The sequence below is a fragment of the Sminthopsis crassicaudata genome, chromosome 2 (assembly GCF_048593235.1).
Source record: "Sminthopsis crassicaudata isolate SCR6 chromosome 2, ASM4859323v1, whole genome shotgun sequence".
Lineage (NCBI taxonomy): Eukaryota > Metazoa > Chordata > Mammalia > Dasyuromorphia > Dasyuridae > Sminthopsis > Sminthopsis crassicaudata.
This window is the reverse complement of record NC_133618.1, coordinates 220,791,435-220,818,771: the sequence shown is the minus strand read 5'-3', so window position 1 is coordinate 220,818,771 and position 27,337 is coordinate 220,791,435. Positions and strand designations below refer to the sequence as shown.

The following is a 27,337-nucleotide window of genomic DNA, read 5'->3' as shown; positions in this document are numbered from 1 at the left end:
AGGAATTGGGAATTCTGTGTAGTGGGTCATAGTGATTTCCCAGAGTTCTTTTGCTGAGTATAGCTGGTTCTATTCATTATTGAACAAATGGAACTGATTTGGGTCATCTCATTGTTGAAGAGAGCCATGTTCATCAGAATTGATCATCATATATTATTGTTGTTGAAGTATATAATGATCTCCTGGTTTTGCTCATTTCACTCAGCATCAGATCATGTAAGTCTCTCAAGGCTTTTCTGAAATCATCCTGCTGGTCATTTCTTACAGAATAATAATATTCCATAACATTCATATACCACAATTTATTTGGCCATTCTCCAATTGCTGGGCATCCACTCAGTTTCATTTCTGGCCACTGCAACTTGACCTTTTTTTTTAAATAGAATTTTTTCCCAAATACATGCAAAGATAGTTTTCAACAATAACCTTTGCAAAATCTTGTGTTCCAAATTTTTCTCCCCATTCCCCTTCCCCAGGACAGCAAGCAATCTGATATAGGTTAACCTTTTAATTATAACATATCATGTATACATAAGTAGGAGACATCTCATGTGGAATGTTGGAACAAGAAGAGACCTTAAAGTTGTTGGAGATGGGTCCTTTCATTTTACAAAAGAGAAAACAAACTACCCACAAGGATAAAGTGATTGAATTAGTAAATTTAATTTATCTTTAATGAATTGAAGGACTCTTTCCCTTGCACTGTTGTTACCTATCAAGGCTCCCTTGCTTTGTGTAATACATGGAAGTTTCTATAAAATATATTTTTTTGGAGAGCCCTAAATTGAAAGAAGGTCAAGCAGTGAGCAAGAAATTTTCAGTACCGAAGACATAGCCGGCCAGAATACAAGCTGCCAAAGACAGTGTTCAGTCCAGATGATAACAGATTTAAACTATGATAGATTGCCATGGCTAGGTAGTTGCCATTGAAAGGGTGGGGTTAATTGTACATTTCTGGGAGCTGGGAAGAAATCATTAGCACTAAGTCAGCCATGCTGCTCAGTGACCAGGAAGTAAACAATTTTGATAGTATCATTCTAACTAAACTATATAGTCTGACTTATTTCCAAATTAAGATCTTTAAAAGTGACCTCCTGAAGGTTATGAAGCTTTCTTTAGAATAAAAGAAATCTCTCTAATTGTTGATTATGGAATTATTCTTCACCAATTTCCTAATTTAAAAAGACATACATAGTTCTTTTCTGGGGTCCATCAACTTGTTTATTTAATATTTTGATGACTATATGTCAATAGAACTGTTTTTCCTTGTAGCTAATGGATTTTGATTTGTACATTTAAACTCATGATTCTGAGAAGGGTTGTGTACGTTTCACCAGATTGCCTTTCAAAAGGATTCTTGCTACAAAAAAGGTAAAGCCAACTCTCATAGTTATAAAGAAATAATGGGCTAAATCCTAAAGATCCTATTCATAATTATTTTTTATAAAAATAATTTAATTTTTTTTAATTTTTAGCTTTAAACTGTTTTTAATTAAATAAAACCTTAAATTTTGGTAGCATTTGTCACTAAATGACAATCTTGAATTGAGAGGTATATTCACTTGAATGGAAGGCACGTAGAGTTCACAAATAATTGTGTAATTCGAATTCCCTTATAGAATAATGAACTTTAATTCTAGAAGGAACTTTAAAATTTATCTGGCCCAACCCTTTCTTTTTTTACTAGGGAAGAAATTAAGTCCTAGAGTCTAACTTTTCCAAGATCATATAGGTATCAGCCAGTTCCCTTGACTCAAAATCTTGTAGGAACTACCTTAGGTCCAGTGTAAATAAATGTTTTCAGTTAGGTAGAGAGGAGGTAGCCATGTCCTGCTAACATAGGATGAAACCTTGAACTCAGAAAACCCAGGTTCAGATCACTCTTCCTCATTTACTAGATGTGTGATTCATTGTCAGTCACTTAATCTTATTTGAAAGATGAGAAATAATATTACTTATATTATCTGACTTGTTATAAAGAAAGTACTTTGTAAATGGTTAGTTTTTGTGTAAATGTGAGTTACTGCTTTTGTAAATGCATCCAAAATTTCTTTCATTCCCTCATTGAGGATTCCAATTCTGAAATGTAGCCCTGTAGTCAGGAGTCAGTCACCTTTACTTCTAGACTCTGCAAGAAACTTGAAGAATACCATATAGAAGATAATTTTCGTGGATTCAGTCTTTTGCCTAATCTAGCCATATTACTTAAGAAGAAATGTCTATTAAAATTGTAAGCATAGGCTATCACACCGGGGTTGTGTTTCTTTGTATCCTTTGGTAATGGTGCTAAGTTATTTCCTTTCATATGGAGGATTAATGGAAATTTTGGTTGGAGACAACACTATTCTTGGGATCTGAAATGTTCTCTGCTCTACCTATTCAAATACTACTCATCCATCAAGGGGCATCAGAAGACCAAGTTCTTCCATGAATCCTCCTCAGAAAACACCTATCCTCTGTGTTTTCACCTTCTGAACTCCTACATTCTTTAATAATAATGATGATAATAATAACATTATAAACTCATAATTATATTATAATAATAGCTGGCATATATATAGCACTTTAAGGTTTGCAAAGTGCTCTACAAATATTTTCTTATTTGATCTTCACAGCAACCCCTCAAAGCAAATGATATTGTTTAACCTCCCCCCCCCTTTTTTTACTGATAAACTCAGGCAGAGTAAATCACAAAGCCTAAGGAAGAATTTGAATTCAAATCTTCATGACTCTAAGCCCTTAGAGTTCCTCCTAACCAATTTGGCACCTAATATATATTAATAATATAATATAAATTTTATATTTTTCTTGCTCTTTGTTTCATGCCATCTCTCTGACTAAATCATATGCTATAAATATCCTATATATCTTTTATATAAGCCCCAACTCCACTCCCTAGGATAGGGAGGATTAGGCTTGTAGTTGGTGCCTAGTAAACACTAATATATTGATTGTTGATTGGAGATTTTCAAAGGCTTTCACAAGACTGTTATAAGTGAATAGGAGAAGAGTCTGTTTCATAGCAATCATCTGGAGCATCTTCAAATGCACCAAGTCCATGAACTTGAGTGGTCATTCATATGTCCATGATCTGACATTTGCCAGAGCCCTGTATTACAGGCCTTTAGGGCAAAAGCCAAATGGTAAGCTGGAGAATGTTTGGATCACAGTGTTATCTGCAGGAGAAATGTTTTTCTAAATCATTTTCAGCTCCATAATGTTTTCAAGTAAGCAAACCTAGATTCTGAAAAATATCTTCAGATCTTTATCTTGCCATGAAATATGATTGTACCTGGAAAGATTACTTGCCTGATACATCAGAGCAGGAAGATGGGAGTCTGGCTTTTCCTAACAAACATCAGATTGACAAAATGACAAAAGATGAAAATGGTAAATAGTAGAATAGTTCTGAAAAGACAGGCAGTAAGTTAACAAGTATTCATTAGGTACCTCTGATGTGCCAAACATGTGAATGCATTATAGATGGAGCTATGAATTGGTCCAAAAGTTGGGAAAAATAATGTGGAGTCCTACCCCAATCCTCCATAGCACTAAACCACACTTAGTCTTTGATTCAGCTATACCACTACTAGAACTGTTCCATGAAGATGATAGACAGATGGAAATAACCCATGTGTACAGAAATTTTGGAGCAGCAAAGAACTGGAAACAGAGTATCTTCTTATCATTTAAGGAATAGCTAAATAAATTAGAGTCTGTGAATGTAATGGAATGTTATTGTACCAGGAGAAATTGTGAAAATGAAGAATTCAGGAAAACTTAGAGAAAATTTTATATCAACTAATAAATAGTGAAGTAAACAGAATAATTTACACAGTGACCACAATAGAACAAAGGAAAATAAGATTGAAAGACTTTAGAATTGTTCGATATATCACCTAATTATAACTTAGGAAGACAAATGGTGGGGATTTAAAAAAAAAAAAAAAAAGACCGATAGAAAAGCATGCTACTTATATACCTCATAGCAGAGAGGTGGGACTGTAGGTAAGAAATGAGACATGTATTTTTAGATATGATCAGTATTATGTTAATTTCTTTTGTCTGACTATTCTTGTTACAAGGGAGAGCCTTTTGGTATATGCCAGGGAGAGAGGCTAGGAGGAGGAAGGAGTATCATTAGGGGGAGATTGTAATGTAGAAAAAAAAAATAGGATATCAATAAAATATTTTTAAAGAAAGGAAAATAGTCTGGATACAACGAAGGAATATCTTGAACTTCTTGTTTTCTGAATTCCTCTTCTCTCTTCTTGTCTATGTTTTTTTGCTCCCTTTGTGATATTGAGACTTAGACATAGTTGGAGCTAGCTTTTTCTCCCTCTGCTATCTTACTTTCCTGACATGGACATTTTAAGGCAAAGGTTTTTTAAAAAAGGATTGGATAACCAATTTTTACTGAAATCTTTCTCTTTTTTCAGGACTTCCATCTACCTCCCTTTATTACCTCCCATCTTTCTTTAGCTTCAATTGTTTCTAAGTCTAGAGTGCCCATCAGGCTTCTGAAAAATGTATTTGATAAAAGCATTTTAGAGCAAGGGAATGAAATGTCAATTGGGAGCCATCAGCGGGCTTTCTGTTGTGATTAACAGGCTATTTGAGCACTTTATTGGGCAAGACCATCAAAATCAGAGAGGCAGGAAGCCTATATCGAATCATAGATAGGAGCAAGGTTTTAATTTTGAAGTGACACAAAGTTTTGGCTTTGTTGTTTTTAAATGATGTTATCTTAATTCAAGTTTCATGATAATAATTCAACAGTTGTATATAGGAGCTGACAAACAGAGAAAGGCATCTCAGATGTGAAAACTATTTGGCATATTGGTAAAACTATTGATCTTGAATTCAGAAAAACTGGGTTCAAGTCCCTCTCCCGTTTACTAGATGTATGACTAAATGTAAGTCACTTAATCTCATCCAAAAGATGGGGAGATAATATTACTTACATTATTTGACTTGTTATAAAGTGCTTTCTAAATGGGTCACTTTCTATGTAAATGTGAATTACAGCTTTTTATTGTAAATACATCTAAAATTTCTCTCATTCCCTCTAAACATGTGTTGAACTAGAATTTTTTCATTTGTTTTTGTTCTCAGAAATAAATTAATTATAAGTTTATTATTAGTTATAAATTGATTTGGATGGACTAGGAGTTGAGATCTAGGTTGTACCAGTATAACTCCTAACTGACTATGTGACTTTGAGGAAATCGGTTCAAAAAAGAAAGAAAAAAAGAAAAATCTTGAACTAAGCAATCCTACCCACTTTCACATTCATTTTCCTATGTTCTAAGGTCTCTTACAGTTCTGATAGTCATTGTTCTTTTTGCTTCAAGCTCTGACATATTCTGTATTCTAAGAACTCTTCCAGCCTTTCAGTAAAGGTTTTTAAGCAAATTATAAGATGGATTTCACTCTAAATAGCCCATGCCTCCTATCCCCTCCCCTCTCCTCCACTAATAGCTATATATACACTCCTCTTTCCTCAGGGTGCTGTCTTTCCCAGAGATGAAAGTAATACATTCTAGGAAATAGAAAATTGTAATTTATTTCTAATGACTATATTAGGGCAATAATTTCTTTGATAAACAGAGCTACAATTTTTCTTTATTGCAGAAATACTTGCTGTCTGGAGTCAGATTCCACCAGTAAGCTGAGAAACTTGAAGGTTCAACCCAGTTTTTGTTCATTAGCTTGTTTAATTAATGAATGGCAGAGTGAATAGTGAAAGGCACCCCATCTTATGTCTTTCACTATCTCTTCTCTTGGCAAGGTTGTCTGACTTATGTCTGAGAAACTCCAGGAGAGATTGAAAATGAGATACTTATTATTAAATATTTCATACAGACCCTTTGTTAAATGCATGCAGGCTGTTCCCTCTGGGTGACTGGGAGTGAATGGGAGGCTGTCTGGTTTATTTGGCATGCATGGATTCCATTAATGACCCCATAAAAATTAGAGTAGGTCGTCCATCTCACAAAGCTGCTCTGGTGAGGAGATTTCAGTGTCACTTGGGAGATAATTCTAAAATGAACTCAGTCTGAAAAACCAGCAACAGAATCCATCATGGAGTACAGATCACTAACCATGGATCTTAGGTCTGGGAAGATATATGAAAGACCATCCAGTCCCACCCTTTACCTTCAGGGCAGTTTATTTGGCACACATGGACTCCATTAACAGCAAAGCATTATTATCACCAGTTAAAGATGAGGCCAGTAAAACTCAGAGGAACTCAGTGATATTTCCAAAGCCACAAATCTTTGGCATTTCCCTTGATTCCAGCCAGACTGATCTATTCTCCTTTCTCCATTCTCATGCCATTTTTCTTGCCTGGAATACCCTAACTATTTCATTCTACAATGTCAATGTAACGGGAAGACCATTTGATTTGAATTTAGAACATGTGGGTTTGAATCAGTTCCTTGGACAATAAAATTCAGCCACAAATATTAAGTGCCCACTGCCCAAAAGGAACTGGGTCACAAAATAAAAACAGTCTTTCTCCTTAAGATCTTGGGTGTAAAGGGGGAAATAAGATAGGCACACAAATAAGTAAAAATAAGATGATTAGAAATAAGGGAGAGCACTAGCATCTGAGATGATCAGGAAAGGCTTCTCAGAGGAGGTCACCATAAGCCAAGCCTTGAAAAATGCTAAGGATTCTAAGACATAAAGGTAAGAATATTTCAGTTACAAGAAACAGCCTGTGCAAAGGTATGGAGATGAGAGAAAATTCAGGTAATATCTAGAATGTTAGTTTGACTTTAGCATAGAGTACATGACTGGGAGTAATTTGAAATGACTAGAAAAGCAGAACTAAGATGCTTTCTGATACTGAAGATACTTTCCAGTTCACACTCATTTGATATTAATCCTATTTCTCCTCAGGGTCTGGGTTCAATTATTCATGCTCTGAAGTCTTCTGTGATCCTCCCCAGTCCACAAAGACTTGATTCTGTTAGCATTTATTGCTCTACCACTCTTTCAGCACCTAGTGTATGCTTCTGCTGACATCCTTTATATTGCTTCCTTTATTTTTACTGAATTCTTGTATTATCTAATTTTACATACTTGTGTAGTTATGCTATATAAACTAGTGCCAAGGTATGCATGGTCAATATTTGTACCTAAAGCAACATCTTTCATATTTATCCCCTTCTTTTTCTATACAAACAACTAACCTTTATCACTACTTACCTAGATTCCTAACTGATCTCCTTACTTCAAGGTCCCTTCCCACTATGATCCATACTTCATATCTTTGCCAGGATTATTTTCCTAAAGAGCCTTTGGAGTGTCAGTTCCACCCCAACCATTCAGGCAGTTTCCAGCCTAGCCACAATAGTCATCATTTAAGGAAGCAACTTTTGGGGAGAAAGGGCCAACCATTTCTACCACTGCTTTATCTGCCATGTTGGGGCAGACAACCCTACCAGCTAAAATATCAAGGGATCCAAAGGAGAGGCGGGAGGTGACATTTGCCAAGCAAATGAAACCACAACCACTTCTTCCATCCTTCAGACCTAAGTGAAGCACAGGATGAGGACCCCGGACCCAAAAATCTTGGCAATGATACTAATTCTACCCCAGGCCCACAAGCATCCTTTAGGGAAGATGCTACCTGACAACTGCTTCTGTGGGTGCTGTAGCCACTGCTATTTAAAATCCTTGCCAACAAAGTACTGTCAAATGGTATAAGAAACTGATAGGATTTTATCAGTGAAAATGATAGTATGGCGATTACTATCTGCTTTGCCAGTGTACCCTTAGGACCATGTAATCTTTTCCATCTGACTTTCATCTGACACATTCCATATATGTCATCCTCTCATAAGAATGTGAGCTCCTTGAAAGCAGGAATTGTCTTGATTTAGTATCAGACCTAAACAGAGATGAATATGTGAGCCCATGCATTGACCCTGAATGGGTAACTAAAGGAGTTCTTTTTATCTGTTCATTGAGAGATGGCTCAGTATATGGGTAATAGCATTGGATCTGGAAGTCATAGAGTCATAGATTTTACAACTGGAAGGGATTTAAGAGACCATGTAGTCCAATCTCCTCATGTTACAGAATAAAAAGAGTGAGACCCTGAGAGGTCACACAGGTAGTAAGTGACAGAGACAGAATTTGAAGCTCTCTATCCATTATTCTTTCCATGACTCCATGCAATCAGAAATCTAGATGAACTATAAAATCTTACACAAGTAACTACTTTCCTGGGCTTTAGTTCCCATCCCCACCTCTATAAAATAAGATTTTATTAGATGAGATTGAAGTTCCCTTCTAGCTGTAAAATACTATAATGCAATGATTCTGTGTGCCTCCTGCTTCTTCTCATTAGCCAGATGATGGAGAGTCAACTGTGAAAATAGAATGCAAAGGCATTCAGAGAGCCCAAATCTAAACAGTTTGTGTCCATAATCTTACGCTTTCTTCAATCTGGGATGCTAATGGGAAGTAGATGGAAGAACATTAATCTCCCAAGGTAGAAGAAAATCCACTCAACCTATTATTTTCTGTCAGTTGTGCACCTTGCTTTGTACTCTAATTTGATCTTTACCTCTCTGTAAACACATGTAATTTGTGGGGAAAGAAGGCTGCACAGTCCTGACTGCTTAACATGCTGGGTAAGAAAAGAAACCTGACAAATGCATTTTGAAAGCAAATTGATCTGTGCATTCAGGGGGAGTGATTTAGTTTCCAGCAAGGATGAGTGGATTATAAAATGAACAACTAAGCTCTCAATGTTGGGTGAGTCTCTGACGAATGGTTCTCCATTGATGTAAAAACATGGAATTCTGGGTAGGACCCCTTGGAGGGATGTTTAACACAGGTTTGGATGATATAGGGGAGGCTTTTGCTCCAGCCTGCAGACTCAAACTCTCCCAGGAGGTCTTATCTTTATAAATGAAAGAAAATTGGTTCTGTTTCTAGTTCTCCTTAGGATTTATAGAACACTCAAATTAAAATAAAAATGAAAAGTTGAAGACCAAAGTAAAAAAAAAAAGATTTATAGGACACCTTCCTCACAACAACCTGTGAACTAAGGGGGCTGAATTTTTTTATCACTCCCTTCAGCCATGAGAAAACAAGCTCACAGGTTATCACCAAGAAATGACTTTTTAAAAAAAATTTTTTCCATTTAACCAAGCATATATTTTATGTCCTACTCACTCCCTTCACATTAAAGATAACAAAAATATAAACATTTATAACAAATGTTCATAGTCAAGCAAAACAAATTCCCAAATTGATCATATCCAAAAATGTGTCTCATGCTTAACCTTGAGTCCATTATCTCTGTCAGCATAGTGGTAGCATGCTTCATCATCAGACCTTTAGAACCATGTTTGGGCATTGCATTTATCACAGTTATTAAGGCTTCAAAGTCAAAGAATTGGCACTTCTCTATAGTTTAGGCTTCCAAAAAATGCTCTTCACAGCAGTCCTGTGAGGTGGGGATTAATAGTAGAGTGAGCTCCTGATTTCTGTCCTAGACTGTAGGATACTGAGATAAGCCCATAAGTTTTCAAAGCCCCACCAGTAATAACACATTTCTGTTTGACAGATTAAAAAACATATCAGGGTCAGTTTGGTATATGATAATATGATTGATTGCCATTAATGATGGTGACGACAGTGATGATAATGGCTAAACAAAGGAATTTGCAGGGAAAAGAGGGCCTAGCACAAAGGCTTTGGGTAAATGATGATCTAGCAAAAGAGACTAAAATGGAGAAGTCAGATAGGAAAGTGTAATTCTTGTACAGGATATACATATTGATGGATGGCTCTACTACATACATGTCATGATCTAGAAAAATAATAGCTTTTTCAACCACTGGTTTTTTTTTTGTTTTTTTTATGTAGACGGTTAGACAAATCTCTTTCTAATGAGCTTTGTAGTGTTCTGAAAAGCTTGAGTCACTTAGCAAAAACTTCGTACTTCACCAAGAGTTCTATTCTTTTCTTGGTGCTCTTTCTCTCAGAACAGATCTTAGCTCTACTAAGATTTAGTAAATGTTTTTCAAAAGTTACTGACAAATTCTTCATCCTACAAACAACTTGGTGATGAGCCTCTATGAATTTATCTGGGTGACAAACATGCAATTCATTTTAAGACTTATATTCAAAACCTTCTTCATTCAATAGTTCTTGCCAGAAATTGCATTCCATTGGCATTGCATTCAGAATGCAGGTTCTTTTTCACATCACATTAAGACAATAGAAGCAAAGATACTATAACTATCCAGTATTGGGTCCTTCTTAATTCTCCCCTACCCATAAGTCACTATTGGGATGTGTTAAAATATGCTGGATGGAAAGACACCCTGCTCATACATGTCTCCAAAATTGCCCAGGATCTGCCTGAATTCTCAATTTTTAAAATAAATTCATTAGAGATCACTGATTCAAAATAGCTCTTTTTATAAATAAAGAAATTGAGAACCAACATAAGAGGAGTGACCTGCCTTGCAAGGTCTTCTAGCTGGTCATTTTTTCTGAGTTGGAAACTTGAACTCAGGTCACTTATTTTCTTTTTTTTTTTTTTTTTTTCTGAGCCTGGGGTTAAGTGACTTACCCAGGGTCACACAGCTGACCCTGACAGTCTGAGATCAGATTTGAACTCAGGTCCTCCTGAATTCAAGGCTGGTGCTCCATCCACTGCGCCACCTAGCTGCCCCTCAGGTCACTTATTTTCAAAGCCAGCTTTCTTCCTTCTCACACCATAATGCCTCCGCTACTGGATGTGACAAACAGAGCCAACTGGACAACTGGCATCTCAGGGGATACCGGGAGCATTGAGTTCAAATTCCCTGAAACTAGGAAATTGTGTTTGTTTAAACAGCAAAGCTGCAACAGGGAATCAAACATAAATGATTGATGGAGCAAGAGTAACCCTGGGGGCTGCAATGTTGAGAGCTGCTTCCTTCACAGAAGCAGCTAATGGCAACACACCCTGTCTAGGGCTCAGCCTGCTGTATATATCATTAATGAGCAGCAGCTAGTGTTATTTTTTCCCCCAGAGCTGAATGAGGATTGATGGAGAGGTTGGACAAAGGGAAGAATAAATGGACTGAATTAGAAAATGAAAAAGAGAGCAAGAGGTTTTTGCAGGTTCTCTGGCCATATAGTGGTTGGGGCCTCGCCTTTGAGTCGCTGAGTTTTCATATGTAAAATGGGTGTTTGAAGCCCAGGTAAAAGTGTGTTTGATTCTTATCTAATTAACTTAGATCCCTATGAGGTTTGACAGCCATTTTAATAGCTTACTCTGCCAAAATTGCTCAAACTTTTATATTTATACTTTATCTTTGTACATACTATACTGTGCCGAAATGGGGAACGGAGATTCTCCCCTACATTCACTATGACTGTGTTCTATAAATATTTTCCTCTGGTTTAGTCTTTCTATATATGAGATTATGGGTTGAAGATGGAACAAGAAAATCATAATTTGGCATTCAAAAATCCACTACAACCTGGCTTGAATCCCCTATCTTTGACCTGACATTTCCTACTTCCTTTCATAAATTCTATATTAGCCAAACTAGACTTTGTGTTCCCTGGATGCATACTCTATCCTTTCTTATATCTGTCTTTTTGCTTATGCTGTCCCCTATATATAGAATGACTTTCCCATTTCATCTTCTCCACCTTTGAAACCCTGCTTATTTTTCAAAGTCTAGCTAAATACTACCCCTTCCATGTCCTCCCTTTTGCTACCAGTATAGCATTTAATAATTAATAATAATAGCATTTATATAGAATTTTAAAGTTCTTACGCTGTTTTACAAATATTAATTTCATTACATCCTCAAAATCTACCTGGGAGGTAGATGCTTTTATTATCCCTGAATTACTGATGAGGGCAGGCAAAAGTCAAATGACGTACCTATGGCCACATAGCTAGAAAGTGTCTGAAAAGTAGAATTTGAATAAGTCTTCTTGGCTCCAGGTCCAGGACTCTGTTCCTCCCCTATGCCACCTCGCTGTGAGATTCCTGTTCAGTTGTAGGTTGGATTAGATGCATAGGAGGACCTTTCCTGTTCTGAAATTCTTGTGAAATAAAAAGTTAGGCAAGTCTTAACCCCTGCCCTCTTGAAATGTTCTATATGGAGGCCGTTTAATAATAATAAATGGTGGCTGGAAGACATTTTAGGAGGTATTTATGATAGTTCAGATGGATGGTATCAAAGGCTAGAGAAATTAGAACTGAAGCAATGGGACTAGGGAGGGGGGATAATTAATAACATACAGTATTACATAAAAAGTATGCTAAAGGGAGGAGCAGAGGATGGGAAGTAGTATAGAAACCCCTGAGTAAAGTTCATTACTATCAAGAAGAGATCAGAGACAACTTTGTGAAGGAGTACAATTTAAGTTAGACCTAATAGGATGAGTAGCAATTAAGCAGTCAAAATGAGAGAGAAGCTAAGAAAAATACAGAGGTATATGTCCAGAGGGAAGAAAGCAGACCAATCTGGAAGTATACAATATGTGAAGGAGAATAATAAAAAATAAGATTGTAAAGGAAAGTCTTAGATATCCAAGAGTTGAATGCATTGAACATTAGGGAATTATTGATCAGTTTCAAGAAAAGGAATGATATAATCAAATCTGTACGTAAAGAATACCAGTCTTGTGGAAGCTAGAAAGAGTAAGAAAATGGTGGCTGGAAGACATTTTAGGAGGTATTTATGATAGTTCAGATGGATGGTATCAAGGGCTAGAGAAATTAGAACTGAAACAATGGGACTAGGGAGGAGGGATAATTCAAAAGATATTGTAATGCTAATCAACTGTAAAAGACATAGCTAATCTAATCAATACATTCCATAGGATTCAGGGTGAAAAATGCTTTCTAGAGAGAGAACTGTGAAATCTGAATGCAGACTCAAAGATAATTTTTTCACTTTCTCTACTTTTCTTGCTTTCTTTTTCTACAGCAAGGCTAATATAAAAATGTTTTACTTCATTTCACATGTATAATTAATGTCATATTATTTGCCTTCTTACTGGGTGGAGAAGGACCTGAAGGGAGAGAGAGAATTCAGAACTGAAAAAAATTTTTAAAGAATGTTAAAAAATAAATAATTGTGTTGTTTTTTTTGGGGGGGAGGGGGAGAAGAAAACTATGCTGAGATGGACTCAAGCTGGAAAAGTCTTTTAAAAGAGGAATGCTTTTAAGGAAAGAGTCTTAAAAAAAAAAAAAAAAAAAAAAAAAAGGTTGTGAATATATTAGAGGGAAAACTCTCACTTGAATAGTTCGAGATTCTGGGCCATTCCACCAATGTTAAAAGGTGAATAATCTGGATGTTACATATATTGACTACAGTAGCTTTTGATAACAGAACACGGTTCCATGTTTTCCAGGTTTTAAGTTCCCTGGAACGACAGAATGGGGAAGCAAAATAGCAAACTCCGTCCTGAGGTGCTCCAGGATCTCCGGGAGAACACTGAATTCACTGACCATGAGCTGCAAGAATGGTACAAAGGGTTTCTAAAGGACTGTCCTACTGGCCACTTGACTGTTGATGAGTTCAAAAAGATATACGCCAACTTCTTCCCCTATGGTGATGCATCGAAGTTCGCAGAACATGTCTTCCGCACCTTCGACACAAATGGTGATGGGACGATTGATTTCAGGGAATTTATCATTGCCCTGAGTGTCACCTCTCGGGGGAAGCTGGAACAGAAACTGAAGTGGGCATTTAGCATGTATGACCTTGACGGTAATGGCTATATAAGCCGTGGGGAGATGCTCGAAATTGTACAGGTGAGGACTCAGGGAAGCTCATGTGCTGTGCCTGGAAGGGGTATAAGAGAGCGTCCTGTGTGGGTAGGTGTGTGGGGAGGGGGGGGTAAAACCTCTTCATTCTAGAGAGAAAGCTGAGATTTAAAGGTGACTTGTTCAAAATTGTATAGCAATGAACGGTTGAGCCGGGACTAGACCTCAGGGTGCTTATAAAATTCCTTAAGCATTGTGTTATTTAAACTGACATCAGTTTAGTTTATTTACTAAGGGAAATTGAAGGATTTCTTTCCATTATCATTTTTACAAATGGGATTTGCATGCTTCAGGCCTGACTTCCACTCTGATATAATAGAAAAAGGGCTGGCCTTGGGGTCAACAAGTTCCAAAGTTGGTTCTATGACGCTGGCCAAGTCATTTCACTTTTCAGAGCCTCAGTGATACTGCAGCCATTCCCTCAATTATGTCAGAGCAAGCACTCTGTAAAGTTCATAGTGCTTTTATAAATGGAAATTATTATATAAAATTATTTATGTAGTAAAGGATTTTAGCTTAAAACATATAAATATGATGATGATGATGACAATTCTGGGAGGCAGGCAGAGAGCTGGACTTGCTGACTTCTAAATGCTTCTTCTGCCCTGAGATCTGATAGTCTTTGAGAAATGATAAAGCATTGTTTCCTCCTTGCCCTGTGTTCTAAGCCTCATCTGAGGCACATGACCATTTTTTGCTTCCTCTTCAGCTAGAATTGGATAATTGAAGTATCTTCATGATGGATTGTATGGTATAAGCACATGAAAATTCGGAAATCTATAATAATAATAGTAATAACAATTAATTATGTGAAGGCTGACAAGTCTATAACTACAATAAAAGTAATAGTTGACTCTTACATAATGGTTTAGAATTTACCAAGGATTTCACATACATTATGTTATTTGTACCACTGAAGAATCCTAGGAGGTACCTGGGACAGCTGGTATTATGCCCATTTTCCAGGTAAAAAAAACTGAGTCTCAGAAAGGTAATGACTAGTTCATAGTTGCTTAGCTAGTAAGGGTCAACATATATATGTGCCTGTGTATGCAATAACTGTCTCATTTCCTGTTTTTTGACTTGCTTTTCTAACCCAATGATCCTTAGGTTATTTCCCCCTAAGAGCCGAGCATAGTACCTGGGTTCAGGTACCAACTTTGCCAGTTCTGCAACATTGTAAACAAGTTTTCAGTCCTCCCTAACCTTCAGTTTCCCCATCAGAACAATGAGTATAATAATTCTCAAACTTTATCTTCACCACATCCTCATGGAGTTGTGAAGATCAAGTGGAGTAGTAGAGGTAACCCCTAAAGCATTACACAAACATAAGTGATTATCAGGGTTCTGCACTGACCCCAGCAGCTGCTTGGGTTGTTGTGTGGTAGGACAAGCCCTGACATTGAGAAAAACATTGCCTTAGGACATGCATTGGCAGTGTCTCAGAGGAAATATGCCAATCTTTTCTCATTCACTCCACCCTTGGGATTGGCAAGGAGGTGATTGAGCCCTATGCATAACACCCTGAGAAAACAATCTTAGCCCCACAGCAGCTGATGTGACTGGTCAAAAGGTAAATGCAAATAACCCCTATGAGAAATCATATTTAAATCATCATTTAAAATGTGTTGAATACCTACTGTGTGCAATTACCTTATGAGATACCAGTCTATCACCAATTCCTGTGGCTTTAGTTAACTCCTTAGCAGGGATAAAAAAAAAAAAAAAAAAAGTAAGAATGAGCCAGAAACTATTAGACATCTAGTCACCAGGAAGAAGAGAAGGAATTAAAACAAGAGAAGGGACCATAGCTGTCATAATTCAGTCTTCCCATTTTACAGAGAAAGAAAACTAAAACTCAAACATGATTAAGGAATTAAATCACCCAGCTAATTAATGGCAGAGCTAGGAAAGGGCCAAAGACAAACTGACTTCCCGTTTTCTTTCGGACTGATCCTATCTGTCTTAGCCCAGATCCTATTAATGGCATGTCATCTTCGGCTCACATGCTATAGATCATTCACCCTTTTTTTGAGAAGAGGAGGAAAAATAATAACAAGAAGAGTTGTAGTTGATATTTATATACTGCTCTATAATTAGCAAAACAGTCTCTCAATTATGACAGTAATACAATTAAATTTAGATCTTTAACTTCTGAGTTCCAGACGAAAACCAATTCCCTTCATGGACTCATCTCTCTTCTGTGCATGCAAAAAGTTGAGATGAGAGTCCTGGCCTCCTGAAACCTGTTCAGAGCCAAGAATATCATGGCAGAAAGATGTATTTTAAGGTTTAAGCTTCAATTGCCACCTATCTGTTTCTTACATGTAAGCCTAAGATAGAAAACAGACCCTATTTTCTGTGGGCTCATTTATATGTTATAGCCCAGCTCATTTATAAACATTGACCAATTTTCAGGTGGTTACTCTATCAGCAAAAGACTCAGTATCACTGCCAATCATTGAGGTATTTGGCTCTGACTCCAGATGAGGGAAAACTAAGGTTCACTCAAATGGGACTTAATTCAGCACTGTTCTATCAGCATCAAAATCCTGAGACCTGAAAATCTGATCAGTATCTTCTAATGTTTTCAGTGTGCCATGTTTATCACTAGGTACATAATTATAAATGGTTATGATGCTTCTTTTATAAAAGAGCAATTATTAAGTACTATATGCAGAGCTCTGTGCCAAGCACGAGTTAGATAAGACATTTTCCTTGCCTATATGGAGCTTATAGTATTATTGGACAAGTTCATTGAGTAGGTACAAAACTAAGTACTTTTTTGAGACTGCAGGAGAAAGTGGTTATAAGCCTTAGATATGACTCAGCAGGATTTTAGAGATCCTCAAATTTATGTGTACTTGGTTATGAAAGCCCTAACGATGTTAGCCCCGTTCTTTTATCGTAAGCTTTTAACTAGCTGGCAACTAATTAATCCCTGCTGTGATATTAGAGACCTGATAGAGAAGGATTTAGTTAATGCTACCTGAAACTCTGGTAGCAGCTAGTCACACCAGAGACCTTTCTCTAAGTGGTCCAATGATTAATATATTGGGAAACAGTTCAATTTTGCTTCCAAACCTTTCCTTTCACCATGCATCATTAGAGTGGTGTGGGTGGTAGGAAGGGATAGAAGGGCTTAACTAGCTTTTTCTTTTTTCATTCTGGCCGTATAAAGTCCTAACTCATCAAGTACTGTGTTTGCAAACTGGGTAATGATCTTAGATCTTTTCTCGCCCTGGAGCTTCCCAGAGTCCTTAAAAATTTCTTCCTTGTACTTTTCCAGGCCATATACAAAATGGTATCCTCAGTAATGAAAATGCCTGAAGATGAGTCCACTCCTGAGAAGCGAACAGACAAAATATTCCGGCAGATGGACACGAACAATGATGGTAGGCTATGGGCTATTTATTATCATTGCTAGAAACCAAAATGCATTTATTTATACCACTGGTTTCTCCCTCCCCTCCTCTAGTCATCCTATCTAAAGTCAAACCCCTTGAGTGGGGGTCAGGAGTGGGAAGTTCCAGTAACTAAATCACCTACAGACAGCAGAGAAACGTACAGCAAAGGAAGAAAAATCAGACCCGTGGCTGAAGTCACCTTTGGAGCTGATTAAAAACACTTTTTCCTATGCTCAGATGAAACCTGGGTAACTTAGTAATTTTCCGCAGCAAACTATACCCTGCAGCCATCTCTGTTTGTTTTCCTATCTTCAGATCATGTTGGGCCCCACTATTCCCTAATAAACACCTTCAGTCATCCAGCCCAGATCTAAGTACATATGACATACTCTGCACTTTGTAGATTAGAACAATGTGTTCCACCTTCTAATTTATCCTCTGGGGCTAAGAATTTCCTTCATAGGACTCAAAGGAATTGTTGGCCCTCCCTGTGAATTTAGAAAAGCCTGAGAGGACCTTGAGCATAGTGACCTCCTCCTTTCTCCACACTCCCTGGTATCCCTTCTCTATAAGAAACAAGAGAGACGGACTATTTCAGAGTCTCAGAGACTCAAAAGTCAGTTAGTCCAACCTGTTGCTGAGCAAGAATCACCCATTCTAATACCTGCCATCTAGCCTCTGTTCACAAAACTCCAGGGATTGGGAACTGCAAAGAATAAGGGACTTGGGGCAGCGAGGTGGTGCAGTGAATAGAGCACTACCAGGAGGACCTGAGTTCAAATGTGACCTCAAACACTTAACACTTCCTAGCTGTGTGACCCTGGGCAAGTCACTTAATCCTAATTGCCTCAGCAAAAAAAAAAAAAAAGAATGGACTTTGAGCTAAAGAGGGTTTTAGAATCAGCTAGCACAGGGGTTCTTAATCTGGGGTTCATGAACTTCTTTTAAAAAAAAAATTTTTGATAACTATTTTTCAACATAATTGTATATAGAATTTGTAATTCTATATTTTATATTATACATTTTAAACAATTATTTTGAGGAGGCCTATGAACTTCACAAGATTTCTAAAAATGCCCATGATACCCTAAAAATGGTTTAAGAACCCCTGTTCTAGTCATATTATACCTACCATTTTACAAATGAAGAAACTGAGTGATTCATCCAATGTCCCATAGGTAATAAGTATTCAAACTAACGTTTGAATACAGGTTTCCTATCTGCAAATCAATCCAAGATCACACTTCCTACTTTCCAAACCTGGGGCGGTGGATAGAATATCAGGCCTGGGCTCAAGAAAATTCAACTTTCTGAAATTAAATCTGGCCTCAGAGGATTAATATCTATGTGACCCTGGAGAAGTCACTTAAGCCTGTTTGCCTCAGTTTCCTCATCTGTCAAATGAATTGGAGAAAGAAATGGCAGACCCCTCCAGTATCTTGGCTGAAAAAAAATCCTACATGGAGTCATGGAGAATCAGACATGACTGAAAAATGACTGAACAACAACAACTTTCCAACTCAGGCCATTTGACTTTGGTACAGTTTAAGTAAGAAAGTTACTTTCTTGATCCTAACCTATGGCTATTGAGATGATATGGTGTTAGAAACTCCTTGTCCAAAAATAAATAAAATTTAAAAATCCTTATTCTGTGCAATTAACAAAAATAAAAGCAATAACTCTTAATGGAGTATCTCATTAAAGAAAATTCCAAAGTCTAATAATGGTCCTTTAATTCTGAAGAGCATCCTGAAGAAATGTTCCTCAGAAGCTTGGATGAGTCATTACCTCTCTGAAAAATAAGAGTGTTGAACCAGACAGCCTCTAAAGTCCCAATTAATGATGTATTTATTAAATGTCACTGAACTAAGTGCTAAGGGAGATGGGATATTTTAAATTAGATGGTGTTAAAGTTTGGGAAGAATCTTGCATGTCATCTAGTAAAACTTTCTCATTTAGGGAAGGGAAAACCAAGGCCCAGAGAAGGTATTTTCAAACCCAGATCCTCCCTCTCTAAATCCAGTATTGTTTTGGTACAGTCCTTGGCTTTGTTGTACTGTGAGCCTAGGATTTAGGGGGCTAAGGCATAAATACATGGAATAGTAGTCACTTAACAATATTACATGATAAATGGGTGAAGGAAGAAGGAAGGGAATAAGTATATATGACCAAACACTGTGCTTAGCACTTTTACAAATATTATTTCATTTAACCCTCACAGCAATCCTACAAGGAAAGGACTGTTATCCTCATTTTACAGATGAGGAAACTGAGGCAAACAGGATCACACAACAAATGGGTCTCTGCAGCCAGATTTAAATTCAAGTCTTCATGTTTCCAGGCCAAGAAGCCAGCAGCCGCCTCATGATAAATACCTTACTGAAGGGTCATATGAGGTCTGAGGTAGAGAGTCACTCCAATGGAGGGAGGGGGTGACAGGGAGGGAAAGGACATTGGCTCTGACATTCTAGGATTTCCTAACTTTAATTTAAAATAATGGGAAGTGGTGACTAAGGTAATTTGAGTATATGCTGGTAGAAAGAGACCTGTCTGTCTGGTAAAAAGATAGGCTATTTGTAAAAGCAAGCATTCAGTGTACCCAGCCCTCCCCCTTTAAACCCATTCCTGGAAAACAAATGACTCTGTCCTGGATCACCGGTTGGTTGGTTTACTGATGGCCCACTATGTTTATGTGCTCCAACCCCACGACATTTACTGCATCAGGGAGAGTCAGACCTGCTTCTCAACCACCCACCCTTTCTTACCCTCCTGAGAAGACAACAGAGACATTGGCTGCACTGAAGCCTTCCTGAGGATTTAACCAGTTCTTTAAGTCTTGTTGATAAGGGCCAACTGGGGTAGGCAGTGCCCAGACTCCCAGGGCGTGAGATTTTATCATCGTTTGTCATAATCTCTGGCATTCCGGGAAACATCCAGACACGACGAGCTAAGTAGACAGCTGAAGAGATAGGTAGGAAACTCAGTCACTGGATTCCGTCTCTGTCCCTCAAGTGACATCTCGCCTACATATGAGTGTCTAATTACTGACTGGGACAGTAACACTAGTTCTCAAGAGAACGGGGGTGGAGTGACAGAGGGAGCAATGGAAAACCCATAATAACACCTAATTGTCAGGTGAGAGGAAAAGAAGATATATGCTTATCTTCTTTTATTATTTTTTTAGCACAATGCTTCTTTTATTATAAGGCAATTTCCACAATACTTTGCAACATTTTCAACATGTAAAAAATTAAATGCTAAATAGCAGTGGATTATTATTATTTTACATAATTAGAAGCAGCACATTCACTATATGCTATCTTATTAGGACACACAACAGTCAGAATACACAGGAGATGGCCTATTCTTCCTGTTCATGGTTGTTCTGTAGGTAGCCTGAGGGGAGCAAAGGGGGAATCAGGCAAAGTTTCTATGACTCACAAATAAATTTCTGGCAGGGCAGAGAAAATGGGCATTGTTTAGTCTGGATGAAGAAGAGGGATAAGAGAGTCAGTGCTTGAGGATGGTGTTATAGGACTAGCATTGGCCTTGGTTTCTAGATCTGCTTTTCACTAGTTCTGTGACTTTAGTTCTCTAAGTGATTAGTTCTCTGGCCTTAGTTTCCCCATCTTGAAAATGGGGCTGGGGAAATTTAATAATCTCAGAAGTTCTTATTAGTTCTGACTAATAGAGTATTCTAGATATTTTGACTCTTGAGTATAGTAGAAAAGAAGAAGTTGGGCTTAGAAGCAGAAGAGTTAGGCTTAAATCATGATTCTACTCCCAGCTTGAGTGACCTTGGATATGAGGGAATCAATAGTAAAAAGACCTACCCTGAGACAAGGGATTTAAAGTACTTTTCAAGTCTTAAAATGCTGGGGGGGAAAGGTCCATAATTTTTGCTTCTATTACTATATGGTCTTTTAGATCTTTTTCAGCTGTAAATATTATGATCTTATAAATGTCCCTAGGTAGTCAGCCTGGTCCCTGTGTTTACCAAGGACAGAATAATAAATGAAGTTTTTATTCTCAAAAGAGTAGACTTAAGGAAAGAATTTCCCAACTTAACAGACTTTTAGACATTGGAATATATTACCCAAAGAAATTGAGTCTTTTCCTTCCTGAATATGATAATGATGATGATGATGACAGTGACAGTGGTAATGATGGTGATGATGTTATACAGCATCTTAAAATTACAGAATACTTTTACTTGAATTATCTCAGGAATCTGCCTTAAGTAGTCCTAGAAAGAGTGCCATTTTTAGAATTGGAGCACTTGACTTTAAATCTCAATCCTATTATTTAATTATAGCCAATCTGATTATTTAAGTATAGCCAGCAAGTATATAGCTCTTTAAGGTTTACAGTGTATTTTATAAACATTTTCTCATTTTATTTTCACAATTTCCCTGAGCAGTAGATATCATAATTCCCATTTTACAAATGAGGAAACTGAAACAGGGGTCATATGACGTGCTCACAGTCATATAGCTAGGAAGTATCTGCATCAAGATTAGAAGAAGTTTCGGTCATTTCCAACTCTTCATGACCTCATTTGGGGTTTTCTTAGCAGAGATATTGGAGTGGTTTGCCATTTCCTTCTCTAACTCATGTTACAGATGAGGAGACTAAGGTAAACAAGATTATGGGACTTGCCTAAGGTCACACTACTTGCTCATTTTATACTCAAGGAGAGTCAGACCCATTTTAGGTAGAGTGGTCAGCCAAGGTCACAAGACTGGGTCTCAAACATAGTTCTTCTGATAATTAGTACTGTTTCCTTTCCACTAACTATCAGGGTGTTGTGAGGCTCAAATGAGATAATGGATGGAAAGCACTTTGGTTGCCTCAAAATACTATGTAAATATCAGTTATTATTGTTGTTATTACTTTATTTTTATAACTATTCTTAATAACCTGTATTCACCAGGCCTCTGATAAGATGATGATTTCATTACATGAATCTTCTATTGCACTCCCACTGAACTCAAGGAATGTTTATTAGAACAATACAGAGATGTGCTGGTAAATGTTTAACAACCAGGATCTTCTGGGGCAAAAAAAAAGTAGCTATACACAATTTGAAGTTTAATCTGCCTTTTTTTAAAGTCTAGACAATCAACAAACAACCAAGCCCTGATTTGTAATGATTGCTAATTTCTGAGGCAAAATGCTCACAAAGAAAATTTACTCATTGAAAACCTGCTAGAGCTGGCTCCAGCATGTCCCTTGACTTCATTCCGTTCTACTTTCTCTTTAAGTTGGAAATATGATATCCTCCTTACCATGAGAACCCTCAACCTAGAAGGAACAACTAGTGAGGATTTCTTTTATTAAAAAAGAGCTCTTTTCTTCACTGAGAAGTATTCTTTTTCAATCAAGCATTCTGAATGGCTTACTCTAGTCCTGGCTGAAAGCAGATAAGAAAGTGAGGATCACTGTATCTAGATCCCATTAGCAAGAAGCTGGGAGATATAGCTGGAATCAAAGGGACCTGGATTTGAATCTCAGTTCTAACATTTTTAAATTCTGTCTGTCAGTCAAGAAGATATTTGTTAAGAGTTTACTATGTACTAAGCACTGGAGATAAAATCCACATTCAGATACTTATTTCCTAGCTATGTTACCTTGGCCAATTCACTTAACCTGGATTGCCTCCCTGGGGGAGGGAGCTCATATTCTAATGGTGGAGACAACATGCAGACACATGTACATACAAGAAATAGAGAAATAAATAAAAAGATACAGATCTATAGATGTATGTATAGATATTTCTTATATATCTCTATGCATATATCTATATAGATCTATATCTATTTTTATATAGACCCATTGATCTTTATATGATTATATAGATATATATATATATAAATATATATCTATATAAATATATGTAGAAAAATATGAACCCATATGTATGCTCTCTTAGATATATGTAAAGATATATCTATGTATACTTGTGTGTGTATGTGTACACATATATATAAAATATAGAGATCTGTCTAGGTTTATATATCTATATAAATATGATAGATATTTATATCTATATAACTACATAAATAGATCTATAGAGATGAGAAATGGATATATATATATGTACACACACACACACACATATATACATATATGACAGATAGGTCAATGAAATAGATATAATAGATGGAAGGTAATTTCAGAAGGAAGATCAATTAGCATTAAGGGGGGGAGACCAGGAAAGGCTTGAAGAAGTTTTGTCCTGAAGACCTTTAAGAAGCCAGAAAAGCCAGAAGATGGGGATGAACAATATAGGGGATAGCCAGTGAAAACTTATGGAGTTGGGAGATGGAGTATCTTGTGAGAAAAAAAACAAGAAGGTCAGTGTTACTGTATTTCAGAATTGGTGGGTGGGAGTAAAATATAAAAATATGGAAAAGTAGAAAGGAACTGGGTATGAAGGGCTTTAAAAGCCAAATAGATTTTCTGTTTAATTCTGAAGATAATGGGGAACTGTTGGAAGTTATTAGTGACTTCCTGTCTCCAAATTTTAATTATCCCAGTCTATAAAATGAAGAAGTTGGAATATGTGATCTTGAAGGTCTCTCCCAATTCTTTCATTCTGTGATTCTCTGGCTCAGTGGTGTCTGTGATTCTCTGGCTCAGTGGTGGAAGCCAGAGTTAGGAGGCTCACTTTGATATAGTAGTTCCAATCAGTGAGAAACTTATTCAGATTGTTCCCCATCTAAGTACTGCCTTCCCCGTTTGGGTTGTTATGTCTTTTTTTAAGTTACTAGCATCTTGAAATTTGAGAATTAAATCAGATTTTTATAATAATTCCCAAAGTTCTTTAGCATTTGTTGTAGTTACCATATTGAACCTTCACACTATTTACAATGGTACTTCATCATGAAAAATAAAGAACATTTTTTTTTAAGACTCAGCTTTAACTAGAGAGAGAGTACTATATTTTTCTTTTTCCAGGAAGCCAAAAGTTTGAAAAGTGAGCTTATTAATTTTGAGGAGGTTAACCACCTTCTTTGGAACAGCTTATTTGATTAGAATTTGGTATTGTATTTCTGTTTGGTTTGGTTTCTTTTTTTTTCCTTTTCTCTTTTTTTTTTAATTTTTGGTTGTTTTTTTTGTTTCCCTCAGGCAAGCTGTCACTGGAAGAATTCATTAAAGGTGCCAAGAGTGATCCTTCTATTGTCCGGTTGTTACAGTGCGACCCAAGCAGCGCAAGTCAGTTCTAATTCCACCTACATTTGGACAGTTGCAAAAAAGCCACTGGCTTGTCATTCCAGCTTTGCTTACAGAAATGGATGCCTTCTCAAACCATTCCTCTGCTGTTTTTGGATAAGGTTCCTTGTTCCGGTGGTTTCCCTCCATGCAGCAGCATGGCCAGCCACAGCTCCCCCCATCATCCACGCCAAGACCAAAGTCTTTTGGTCATCCAAAATTCTTTTCAGTGTTCCTTCTGTCATCCTGATTCCTTTTACAAAGCCCTGATATCACTTAGAGATATGTTTCATGCAGACAGCAAGAGGGGCTTAGGTCCTTGGGGTGAGCGACATCTCCTTTCACGGGGAATCTGTATGAATACATTCTAATAACCATGAGAAGAGCTGAGATAGGACTTTATAAAATAGAGCCAAGGTTAGCTAATTTATTTTGCTTTGAAAATGACTGTTTGAATAGTTGGGAGCTAAAAGCAGACAGAATGAACCCTTTCCTGTGCATGATTTTATTCTTTTTCTTTTTGTTGAGAAAAAATGGCTTGTACTTATCTGATGATGGTCTTCACTTCCTTTTAATATATAAATTATATATATATATCGTGAAGTACAGTTTCATGGTAAGGTCACCTACTTAATGCATCTGATAGCTTTTCCAGCGTTTTCCTCCCTTAGTGGCCTGTGATTAACCCAATGCTGGTCGTTTTGTGGTATTTATGCATCTGCAACTTGCCGTCTTTCAAAAGAAATGCATGTTTAGCCATTAATGTGGCTATTCCACTGTCCACTATCTGAATGCACATATTTGTTCAAGGTTCGTTTTTACTGTTGGTTGGTCCAGCGTGTCCTGCATTAAAATCATGAAATAAAAGGAATGATCTGAAGCTTGCATTTTTCCATCAAAGTTTCCCTCTGGGAGATGTGGCTTATGTGGTCACCATCCCCTGAGGGGTAGTTACTCTACTTACCCTGCTCTTTGTAAACATTGCCCCCTCCCACTTGTCCCTTGCACCATCACTGTGTTGATCAATCTTATGCATTCCAGTGTTATTTAATATCTGCCTAATGCCAAGAGATATTAATTGAAATAAAACAATGACTTTTCTTGTCAGCTGTTTCTCTGTCCAATTTTAATCAGTGTAGTAATTAAGGAGACAAAATGCTTAGCAGGGCCCAGGGCTAATGTGAACAGATAGTGCAAGCATGAAAGCCCCCCCCCCCCCAATCTGGTGCCTATGTGGCACCTGGAGGTGACCCTGTACTCTTGCAAGCTACACCATTGGAGTTTTATCTCTGTTAAGTTCTGCTACTCTTGAAAGTGAGCTCAGGCCCAAGCCAGGTGATGTATTACATGTCTGGCATTCAGAGATCAGCCTATTCGGTAAGTTTAGAAAGGCTCATCACTAGGCTGGTTACACAATGACATTCTTTCCAGCCAGATAATTCTCTTAAATATAGAGAAATTTATTCTACATCTACACTGAGAGTCACAGGATTAAAAAGTTCCCAGATTCTTGAAGTATCCCAGTAAGATGGCATATCTTGGGGGTTAAGGTACTCACCCAACATGCTACTTGAAGGACTTGGCTATCTATCATTGACCATGTTCAGTGGAGGAAAAAATAATCTTTTTACTAAATTATTTTGCTACCAAAAGTTCAGATAATGTACTTTGAAATTCACCAGGGTCCAGAAAAATTGCCTGTTACATGAAATAATTTAAAAGTATGAATATATAGATCTACTCAATATCATCCAAGAGGGGAAGATTGAAGAAAAATATATTCCCTAAATCTAAGATCAGGAATGAGTACCTATATATAAATGGGGTAAAAAACACATCCTCAGGTTCCTGGTGAATTTATGTGAAATGTCTAGTTCAGCTAAGGTGCACAAAAGAAAGCCTCTCCAGAGGAAGACCCTACTGACATACAGCTTCCTCTTGCCATTTGTGGCCCAAAAGGTTTCCAGAAACAATGCTGATGTTCTGTACATGCTGTGAGTAGCTCAAAGAAACTTCAATTTGGCCAAGTTCCTGAAGGTAAGTATCAGCTTCAGAGCAGCTGGGAAACAAATAGAGGAGGGATGGGATATCTGGGTTAGAAAGCTTCTTAGAGGGCATCTAATTCAGCCTCTTCCTTAATGCAAGAATTCCCTCTCAAAATCTCCTGGGCAAACCCTCTAACCTCAGGGCTTTTAGCCTAGGGTCTGTGAATTGTTTCTTAAATACTTATTTCAACTTAATTTGTTTCCTTTTTAATCATAGATATTCCGATTTATGAATTTAAAAACTTTGGATAGGGAGTTCATAGGCTTCACTAGATTGCCAAAGAGCTAAGAATCCCTGATCTGATCTCTTCCTGAAGAATTTCAATAGTAAGAAGCCCACTCTCTACTCCAGTGGGTTCAAATCCCAACTTTGAGACTCACCAGCTAGATGATCATGAATAAATCACTTTCCTTTCCTCAGCCTCAGTTTTGATCAGTCAGAAGACAAGGTTGAACTAATTATTTCCTACAATCTTTTCTAACTGTTAAACTGTGAACTTTCACACATAGGTTCTCAGATTGCATAGTCAATAATCTTTGGGTTTCCTAATGTCAAAGAACTAAGATCTGTGAGAATCACTGGCTCTTCTTAGGACAAAACCCATTCTAAAAGAAAGGGAATGAAGAGAGAGTGGGGGTAGCATCTGAAATCTGTAAACATTCTTCTAGGATTTTATGTTTTGATAGATTTCCCCAGATGGGAATAGTAGAGGGAGGGAACAAGGGGAATGCTTCTAAGACTGGGACCCTTCACTTTCCCACCCTGTCCTTAGTTACCCAGACCTTCACCTAACCCAAACTAGGATGCAAATTTTGGGAAGTCTAAGGGTAATACCTAATCCATGAATTTCTGATCT

At 37.3% G+C, this 27,337-nt stretch overlaps 1 protein-coding gene across 5 annotated transcripts in view; it reads left to right on the top strand.

Annotated features, from left to right (window-relative positions):
• HPCAL1 (hippocalcin like 1) overlaps positions 1-25,542 on the top strand; it is a 175,292-nt gene extending 149,750 nt beyond the window's left edge. For all 5 annotated transcript variants that reach the window (XM_074288249.1, XM_074288248.1, XM_074288250.1 and 2 more), the window contains 3 exons: positions 13,399-13,801; positions 17,103-17,208; positions 24,352-25,542. In XM_074288249.1, the coding sequence (XP_074144350.1) occupies positions 13,424-13,801; positions 17,103-17,208; positions 24,352-24,449 (582 nt within the window). In that variant the 5' untranslated portion in view covers positions 13,399-13,423 and the 3' untranslated portion in view covers positions 24,450-25,542. The remainder of the gene's footprint in view (positions 1-13,398; positions 13,802-17,102; positions 17,209-24,351) is intronic.
• The last annotated feature ends 1,795 nt before the right edge of the window (positions 25,543-27,337 follow it).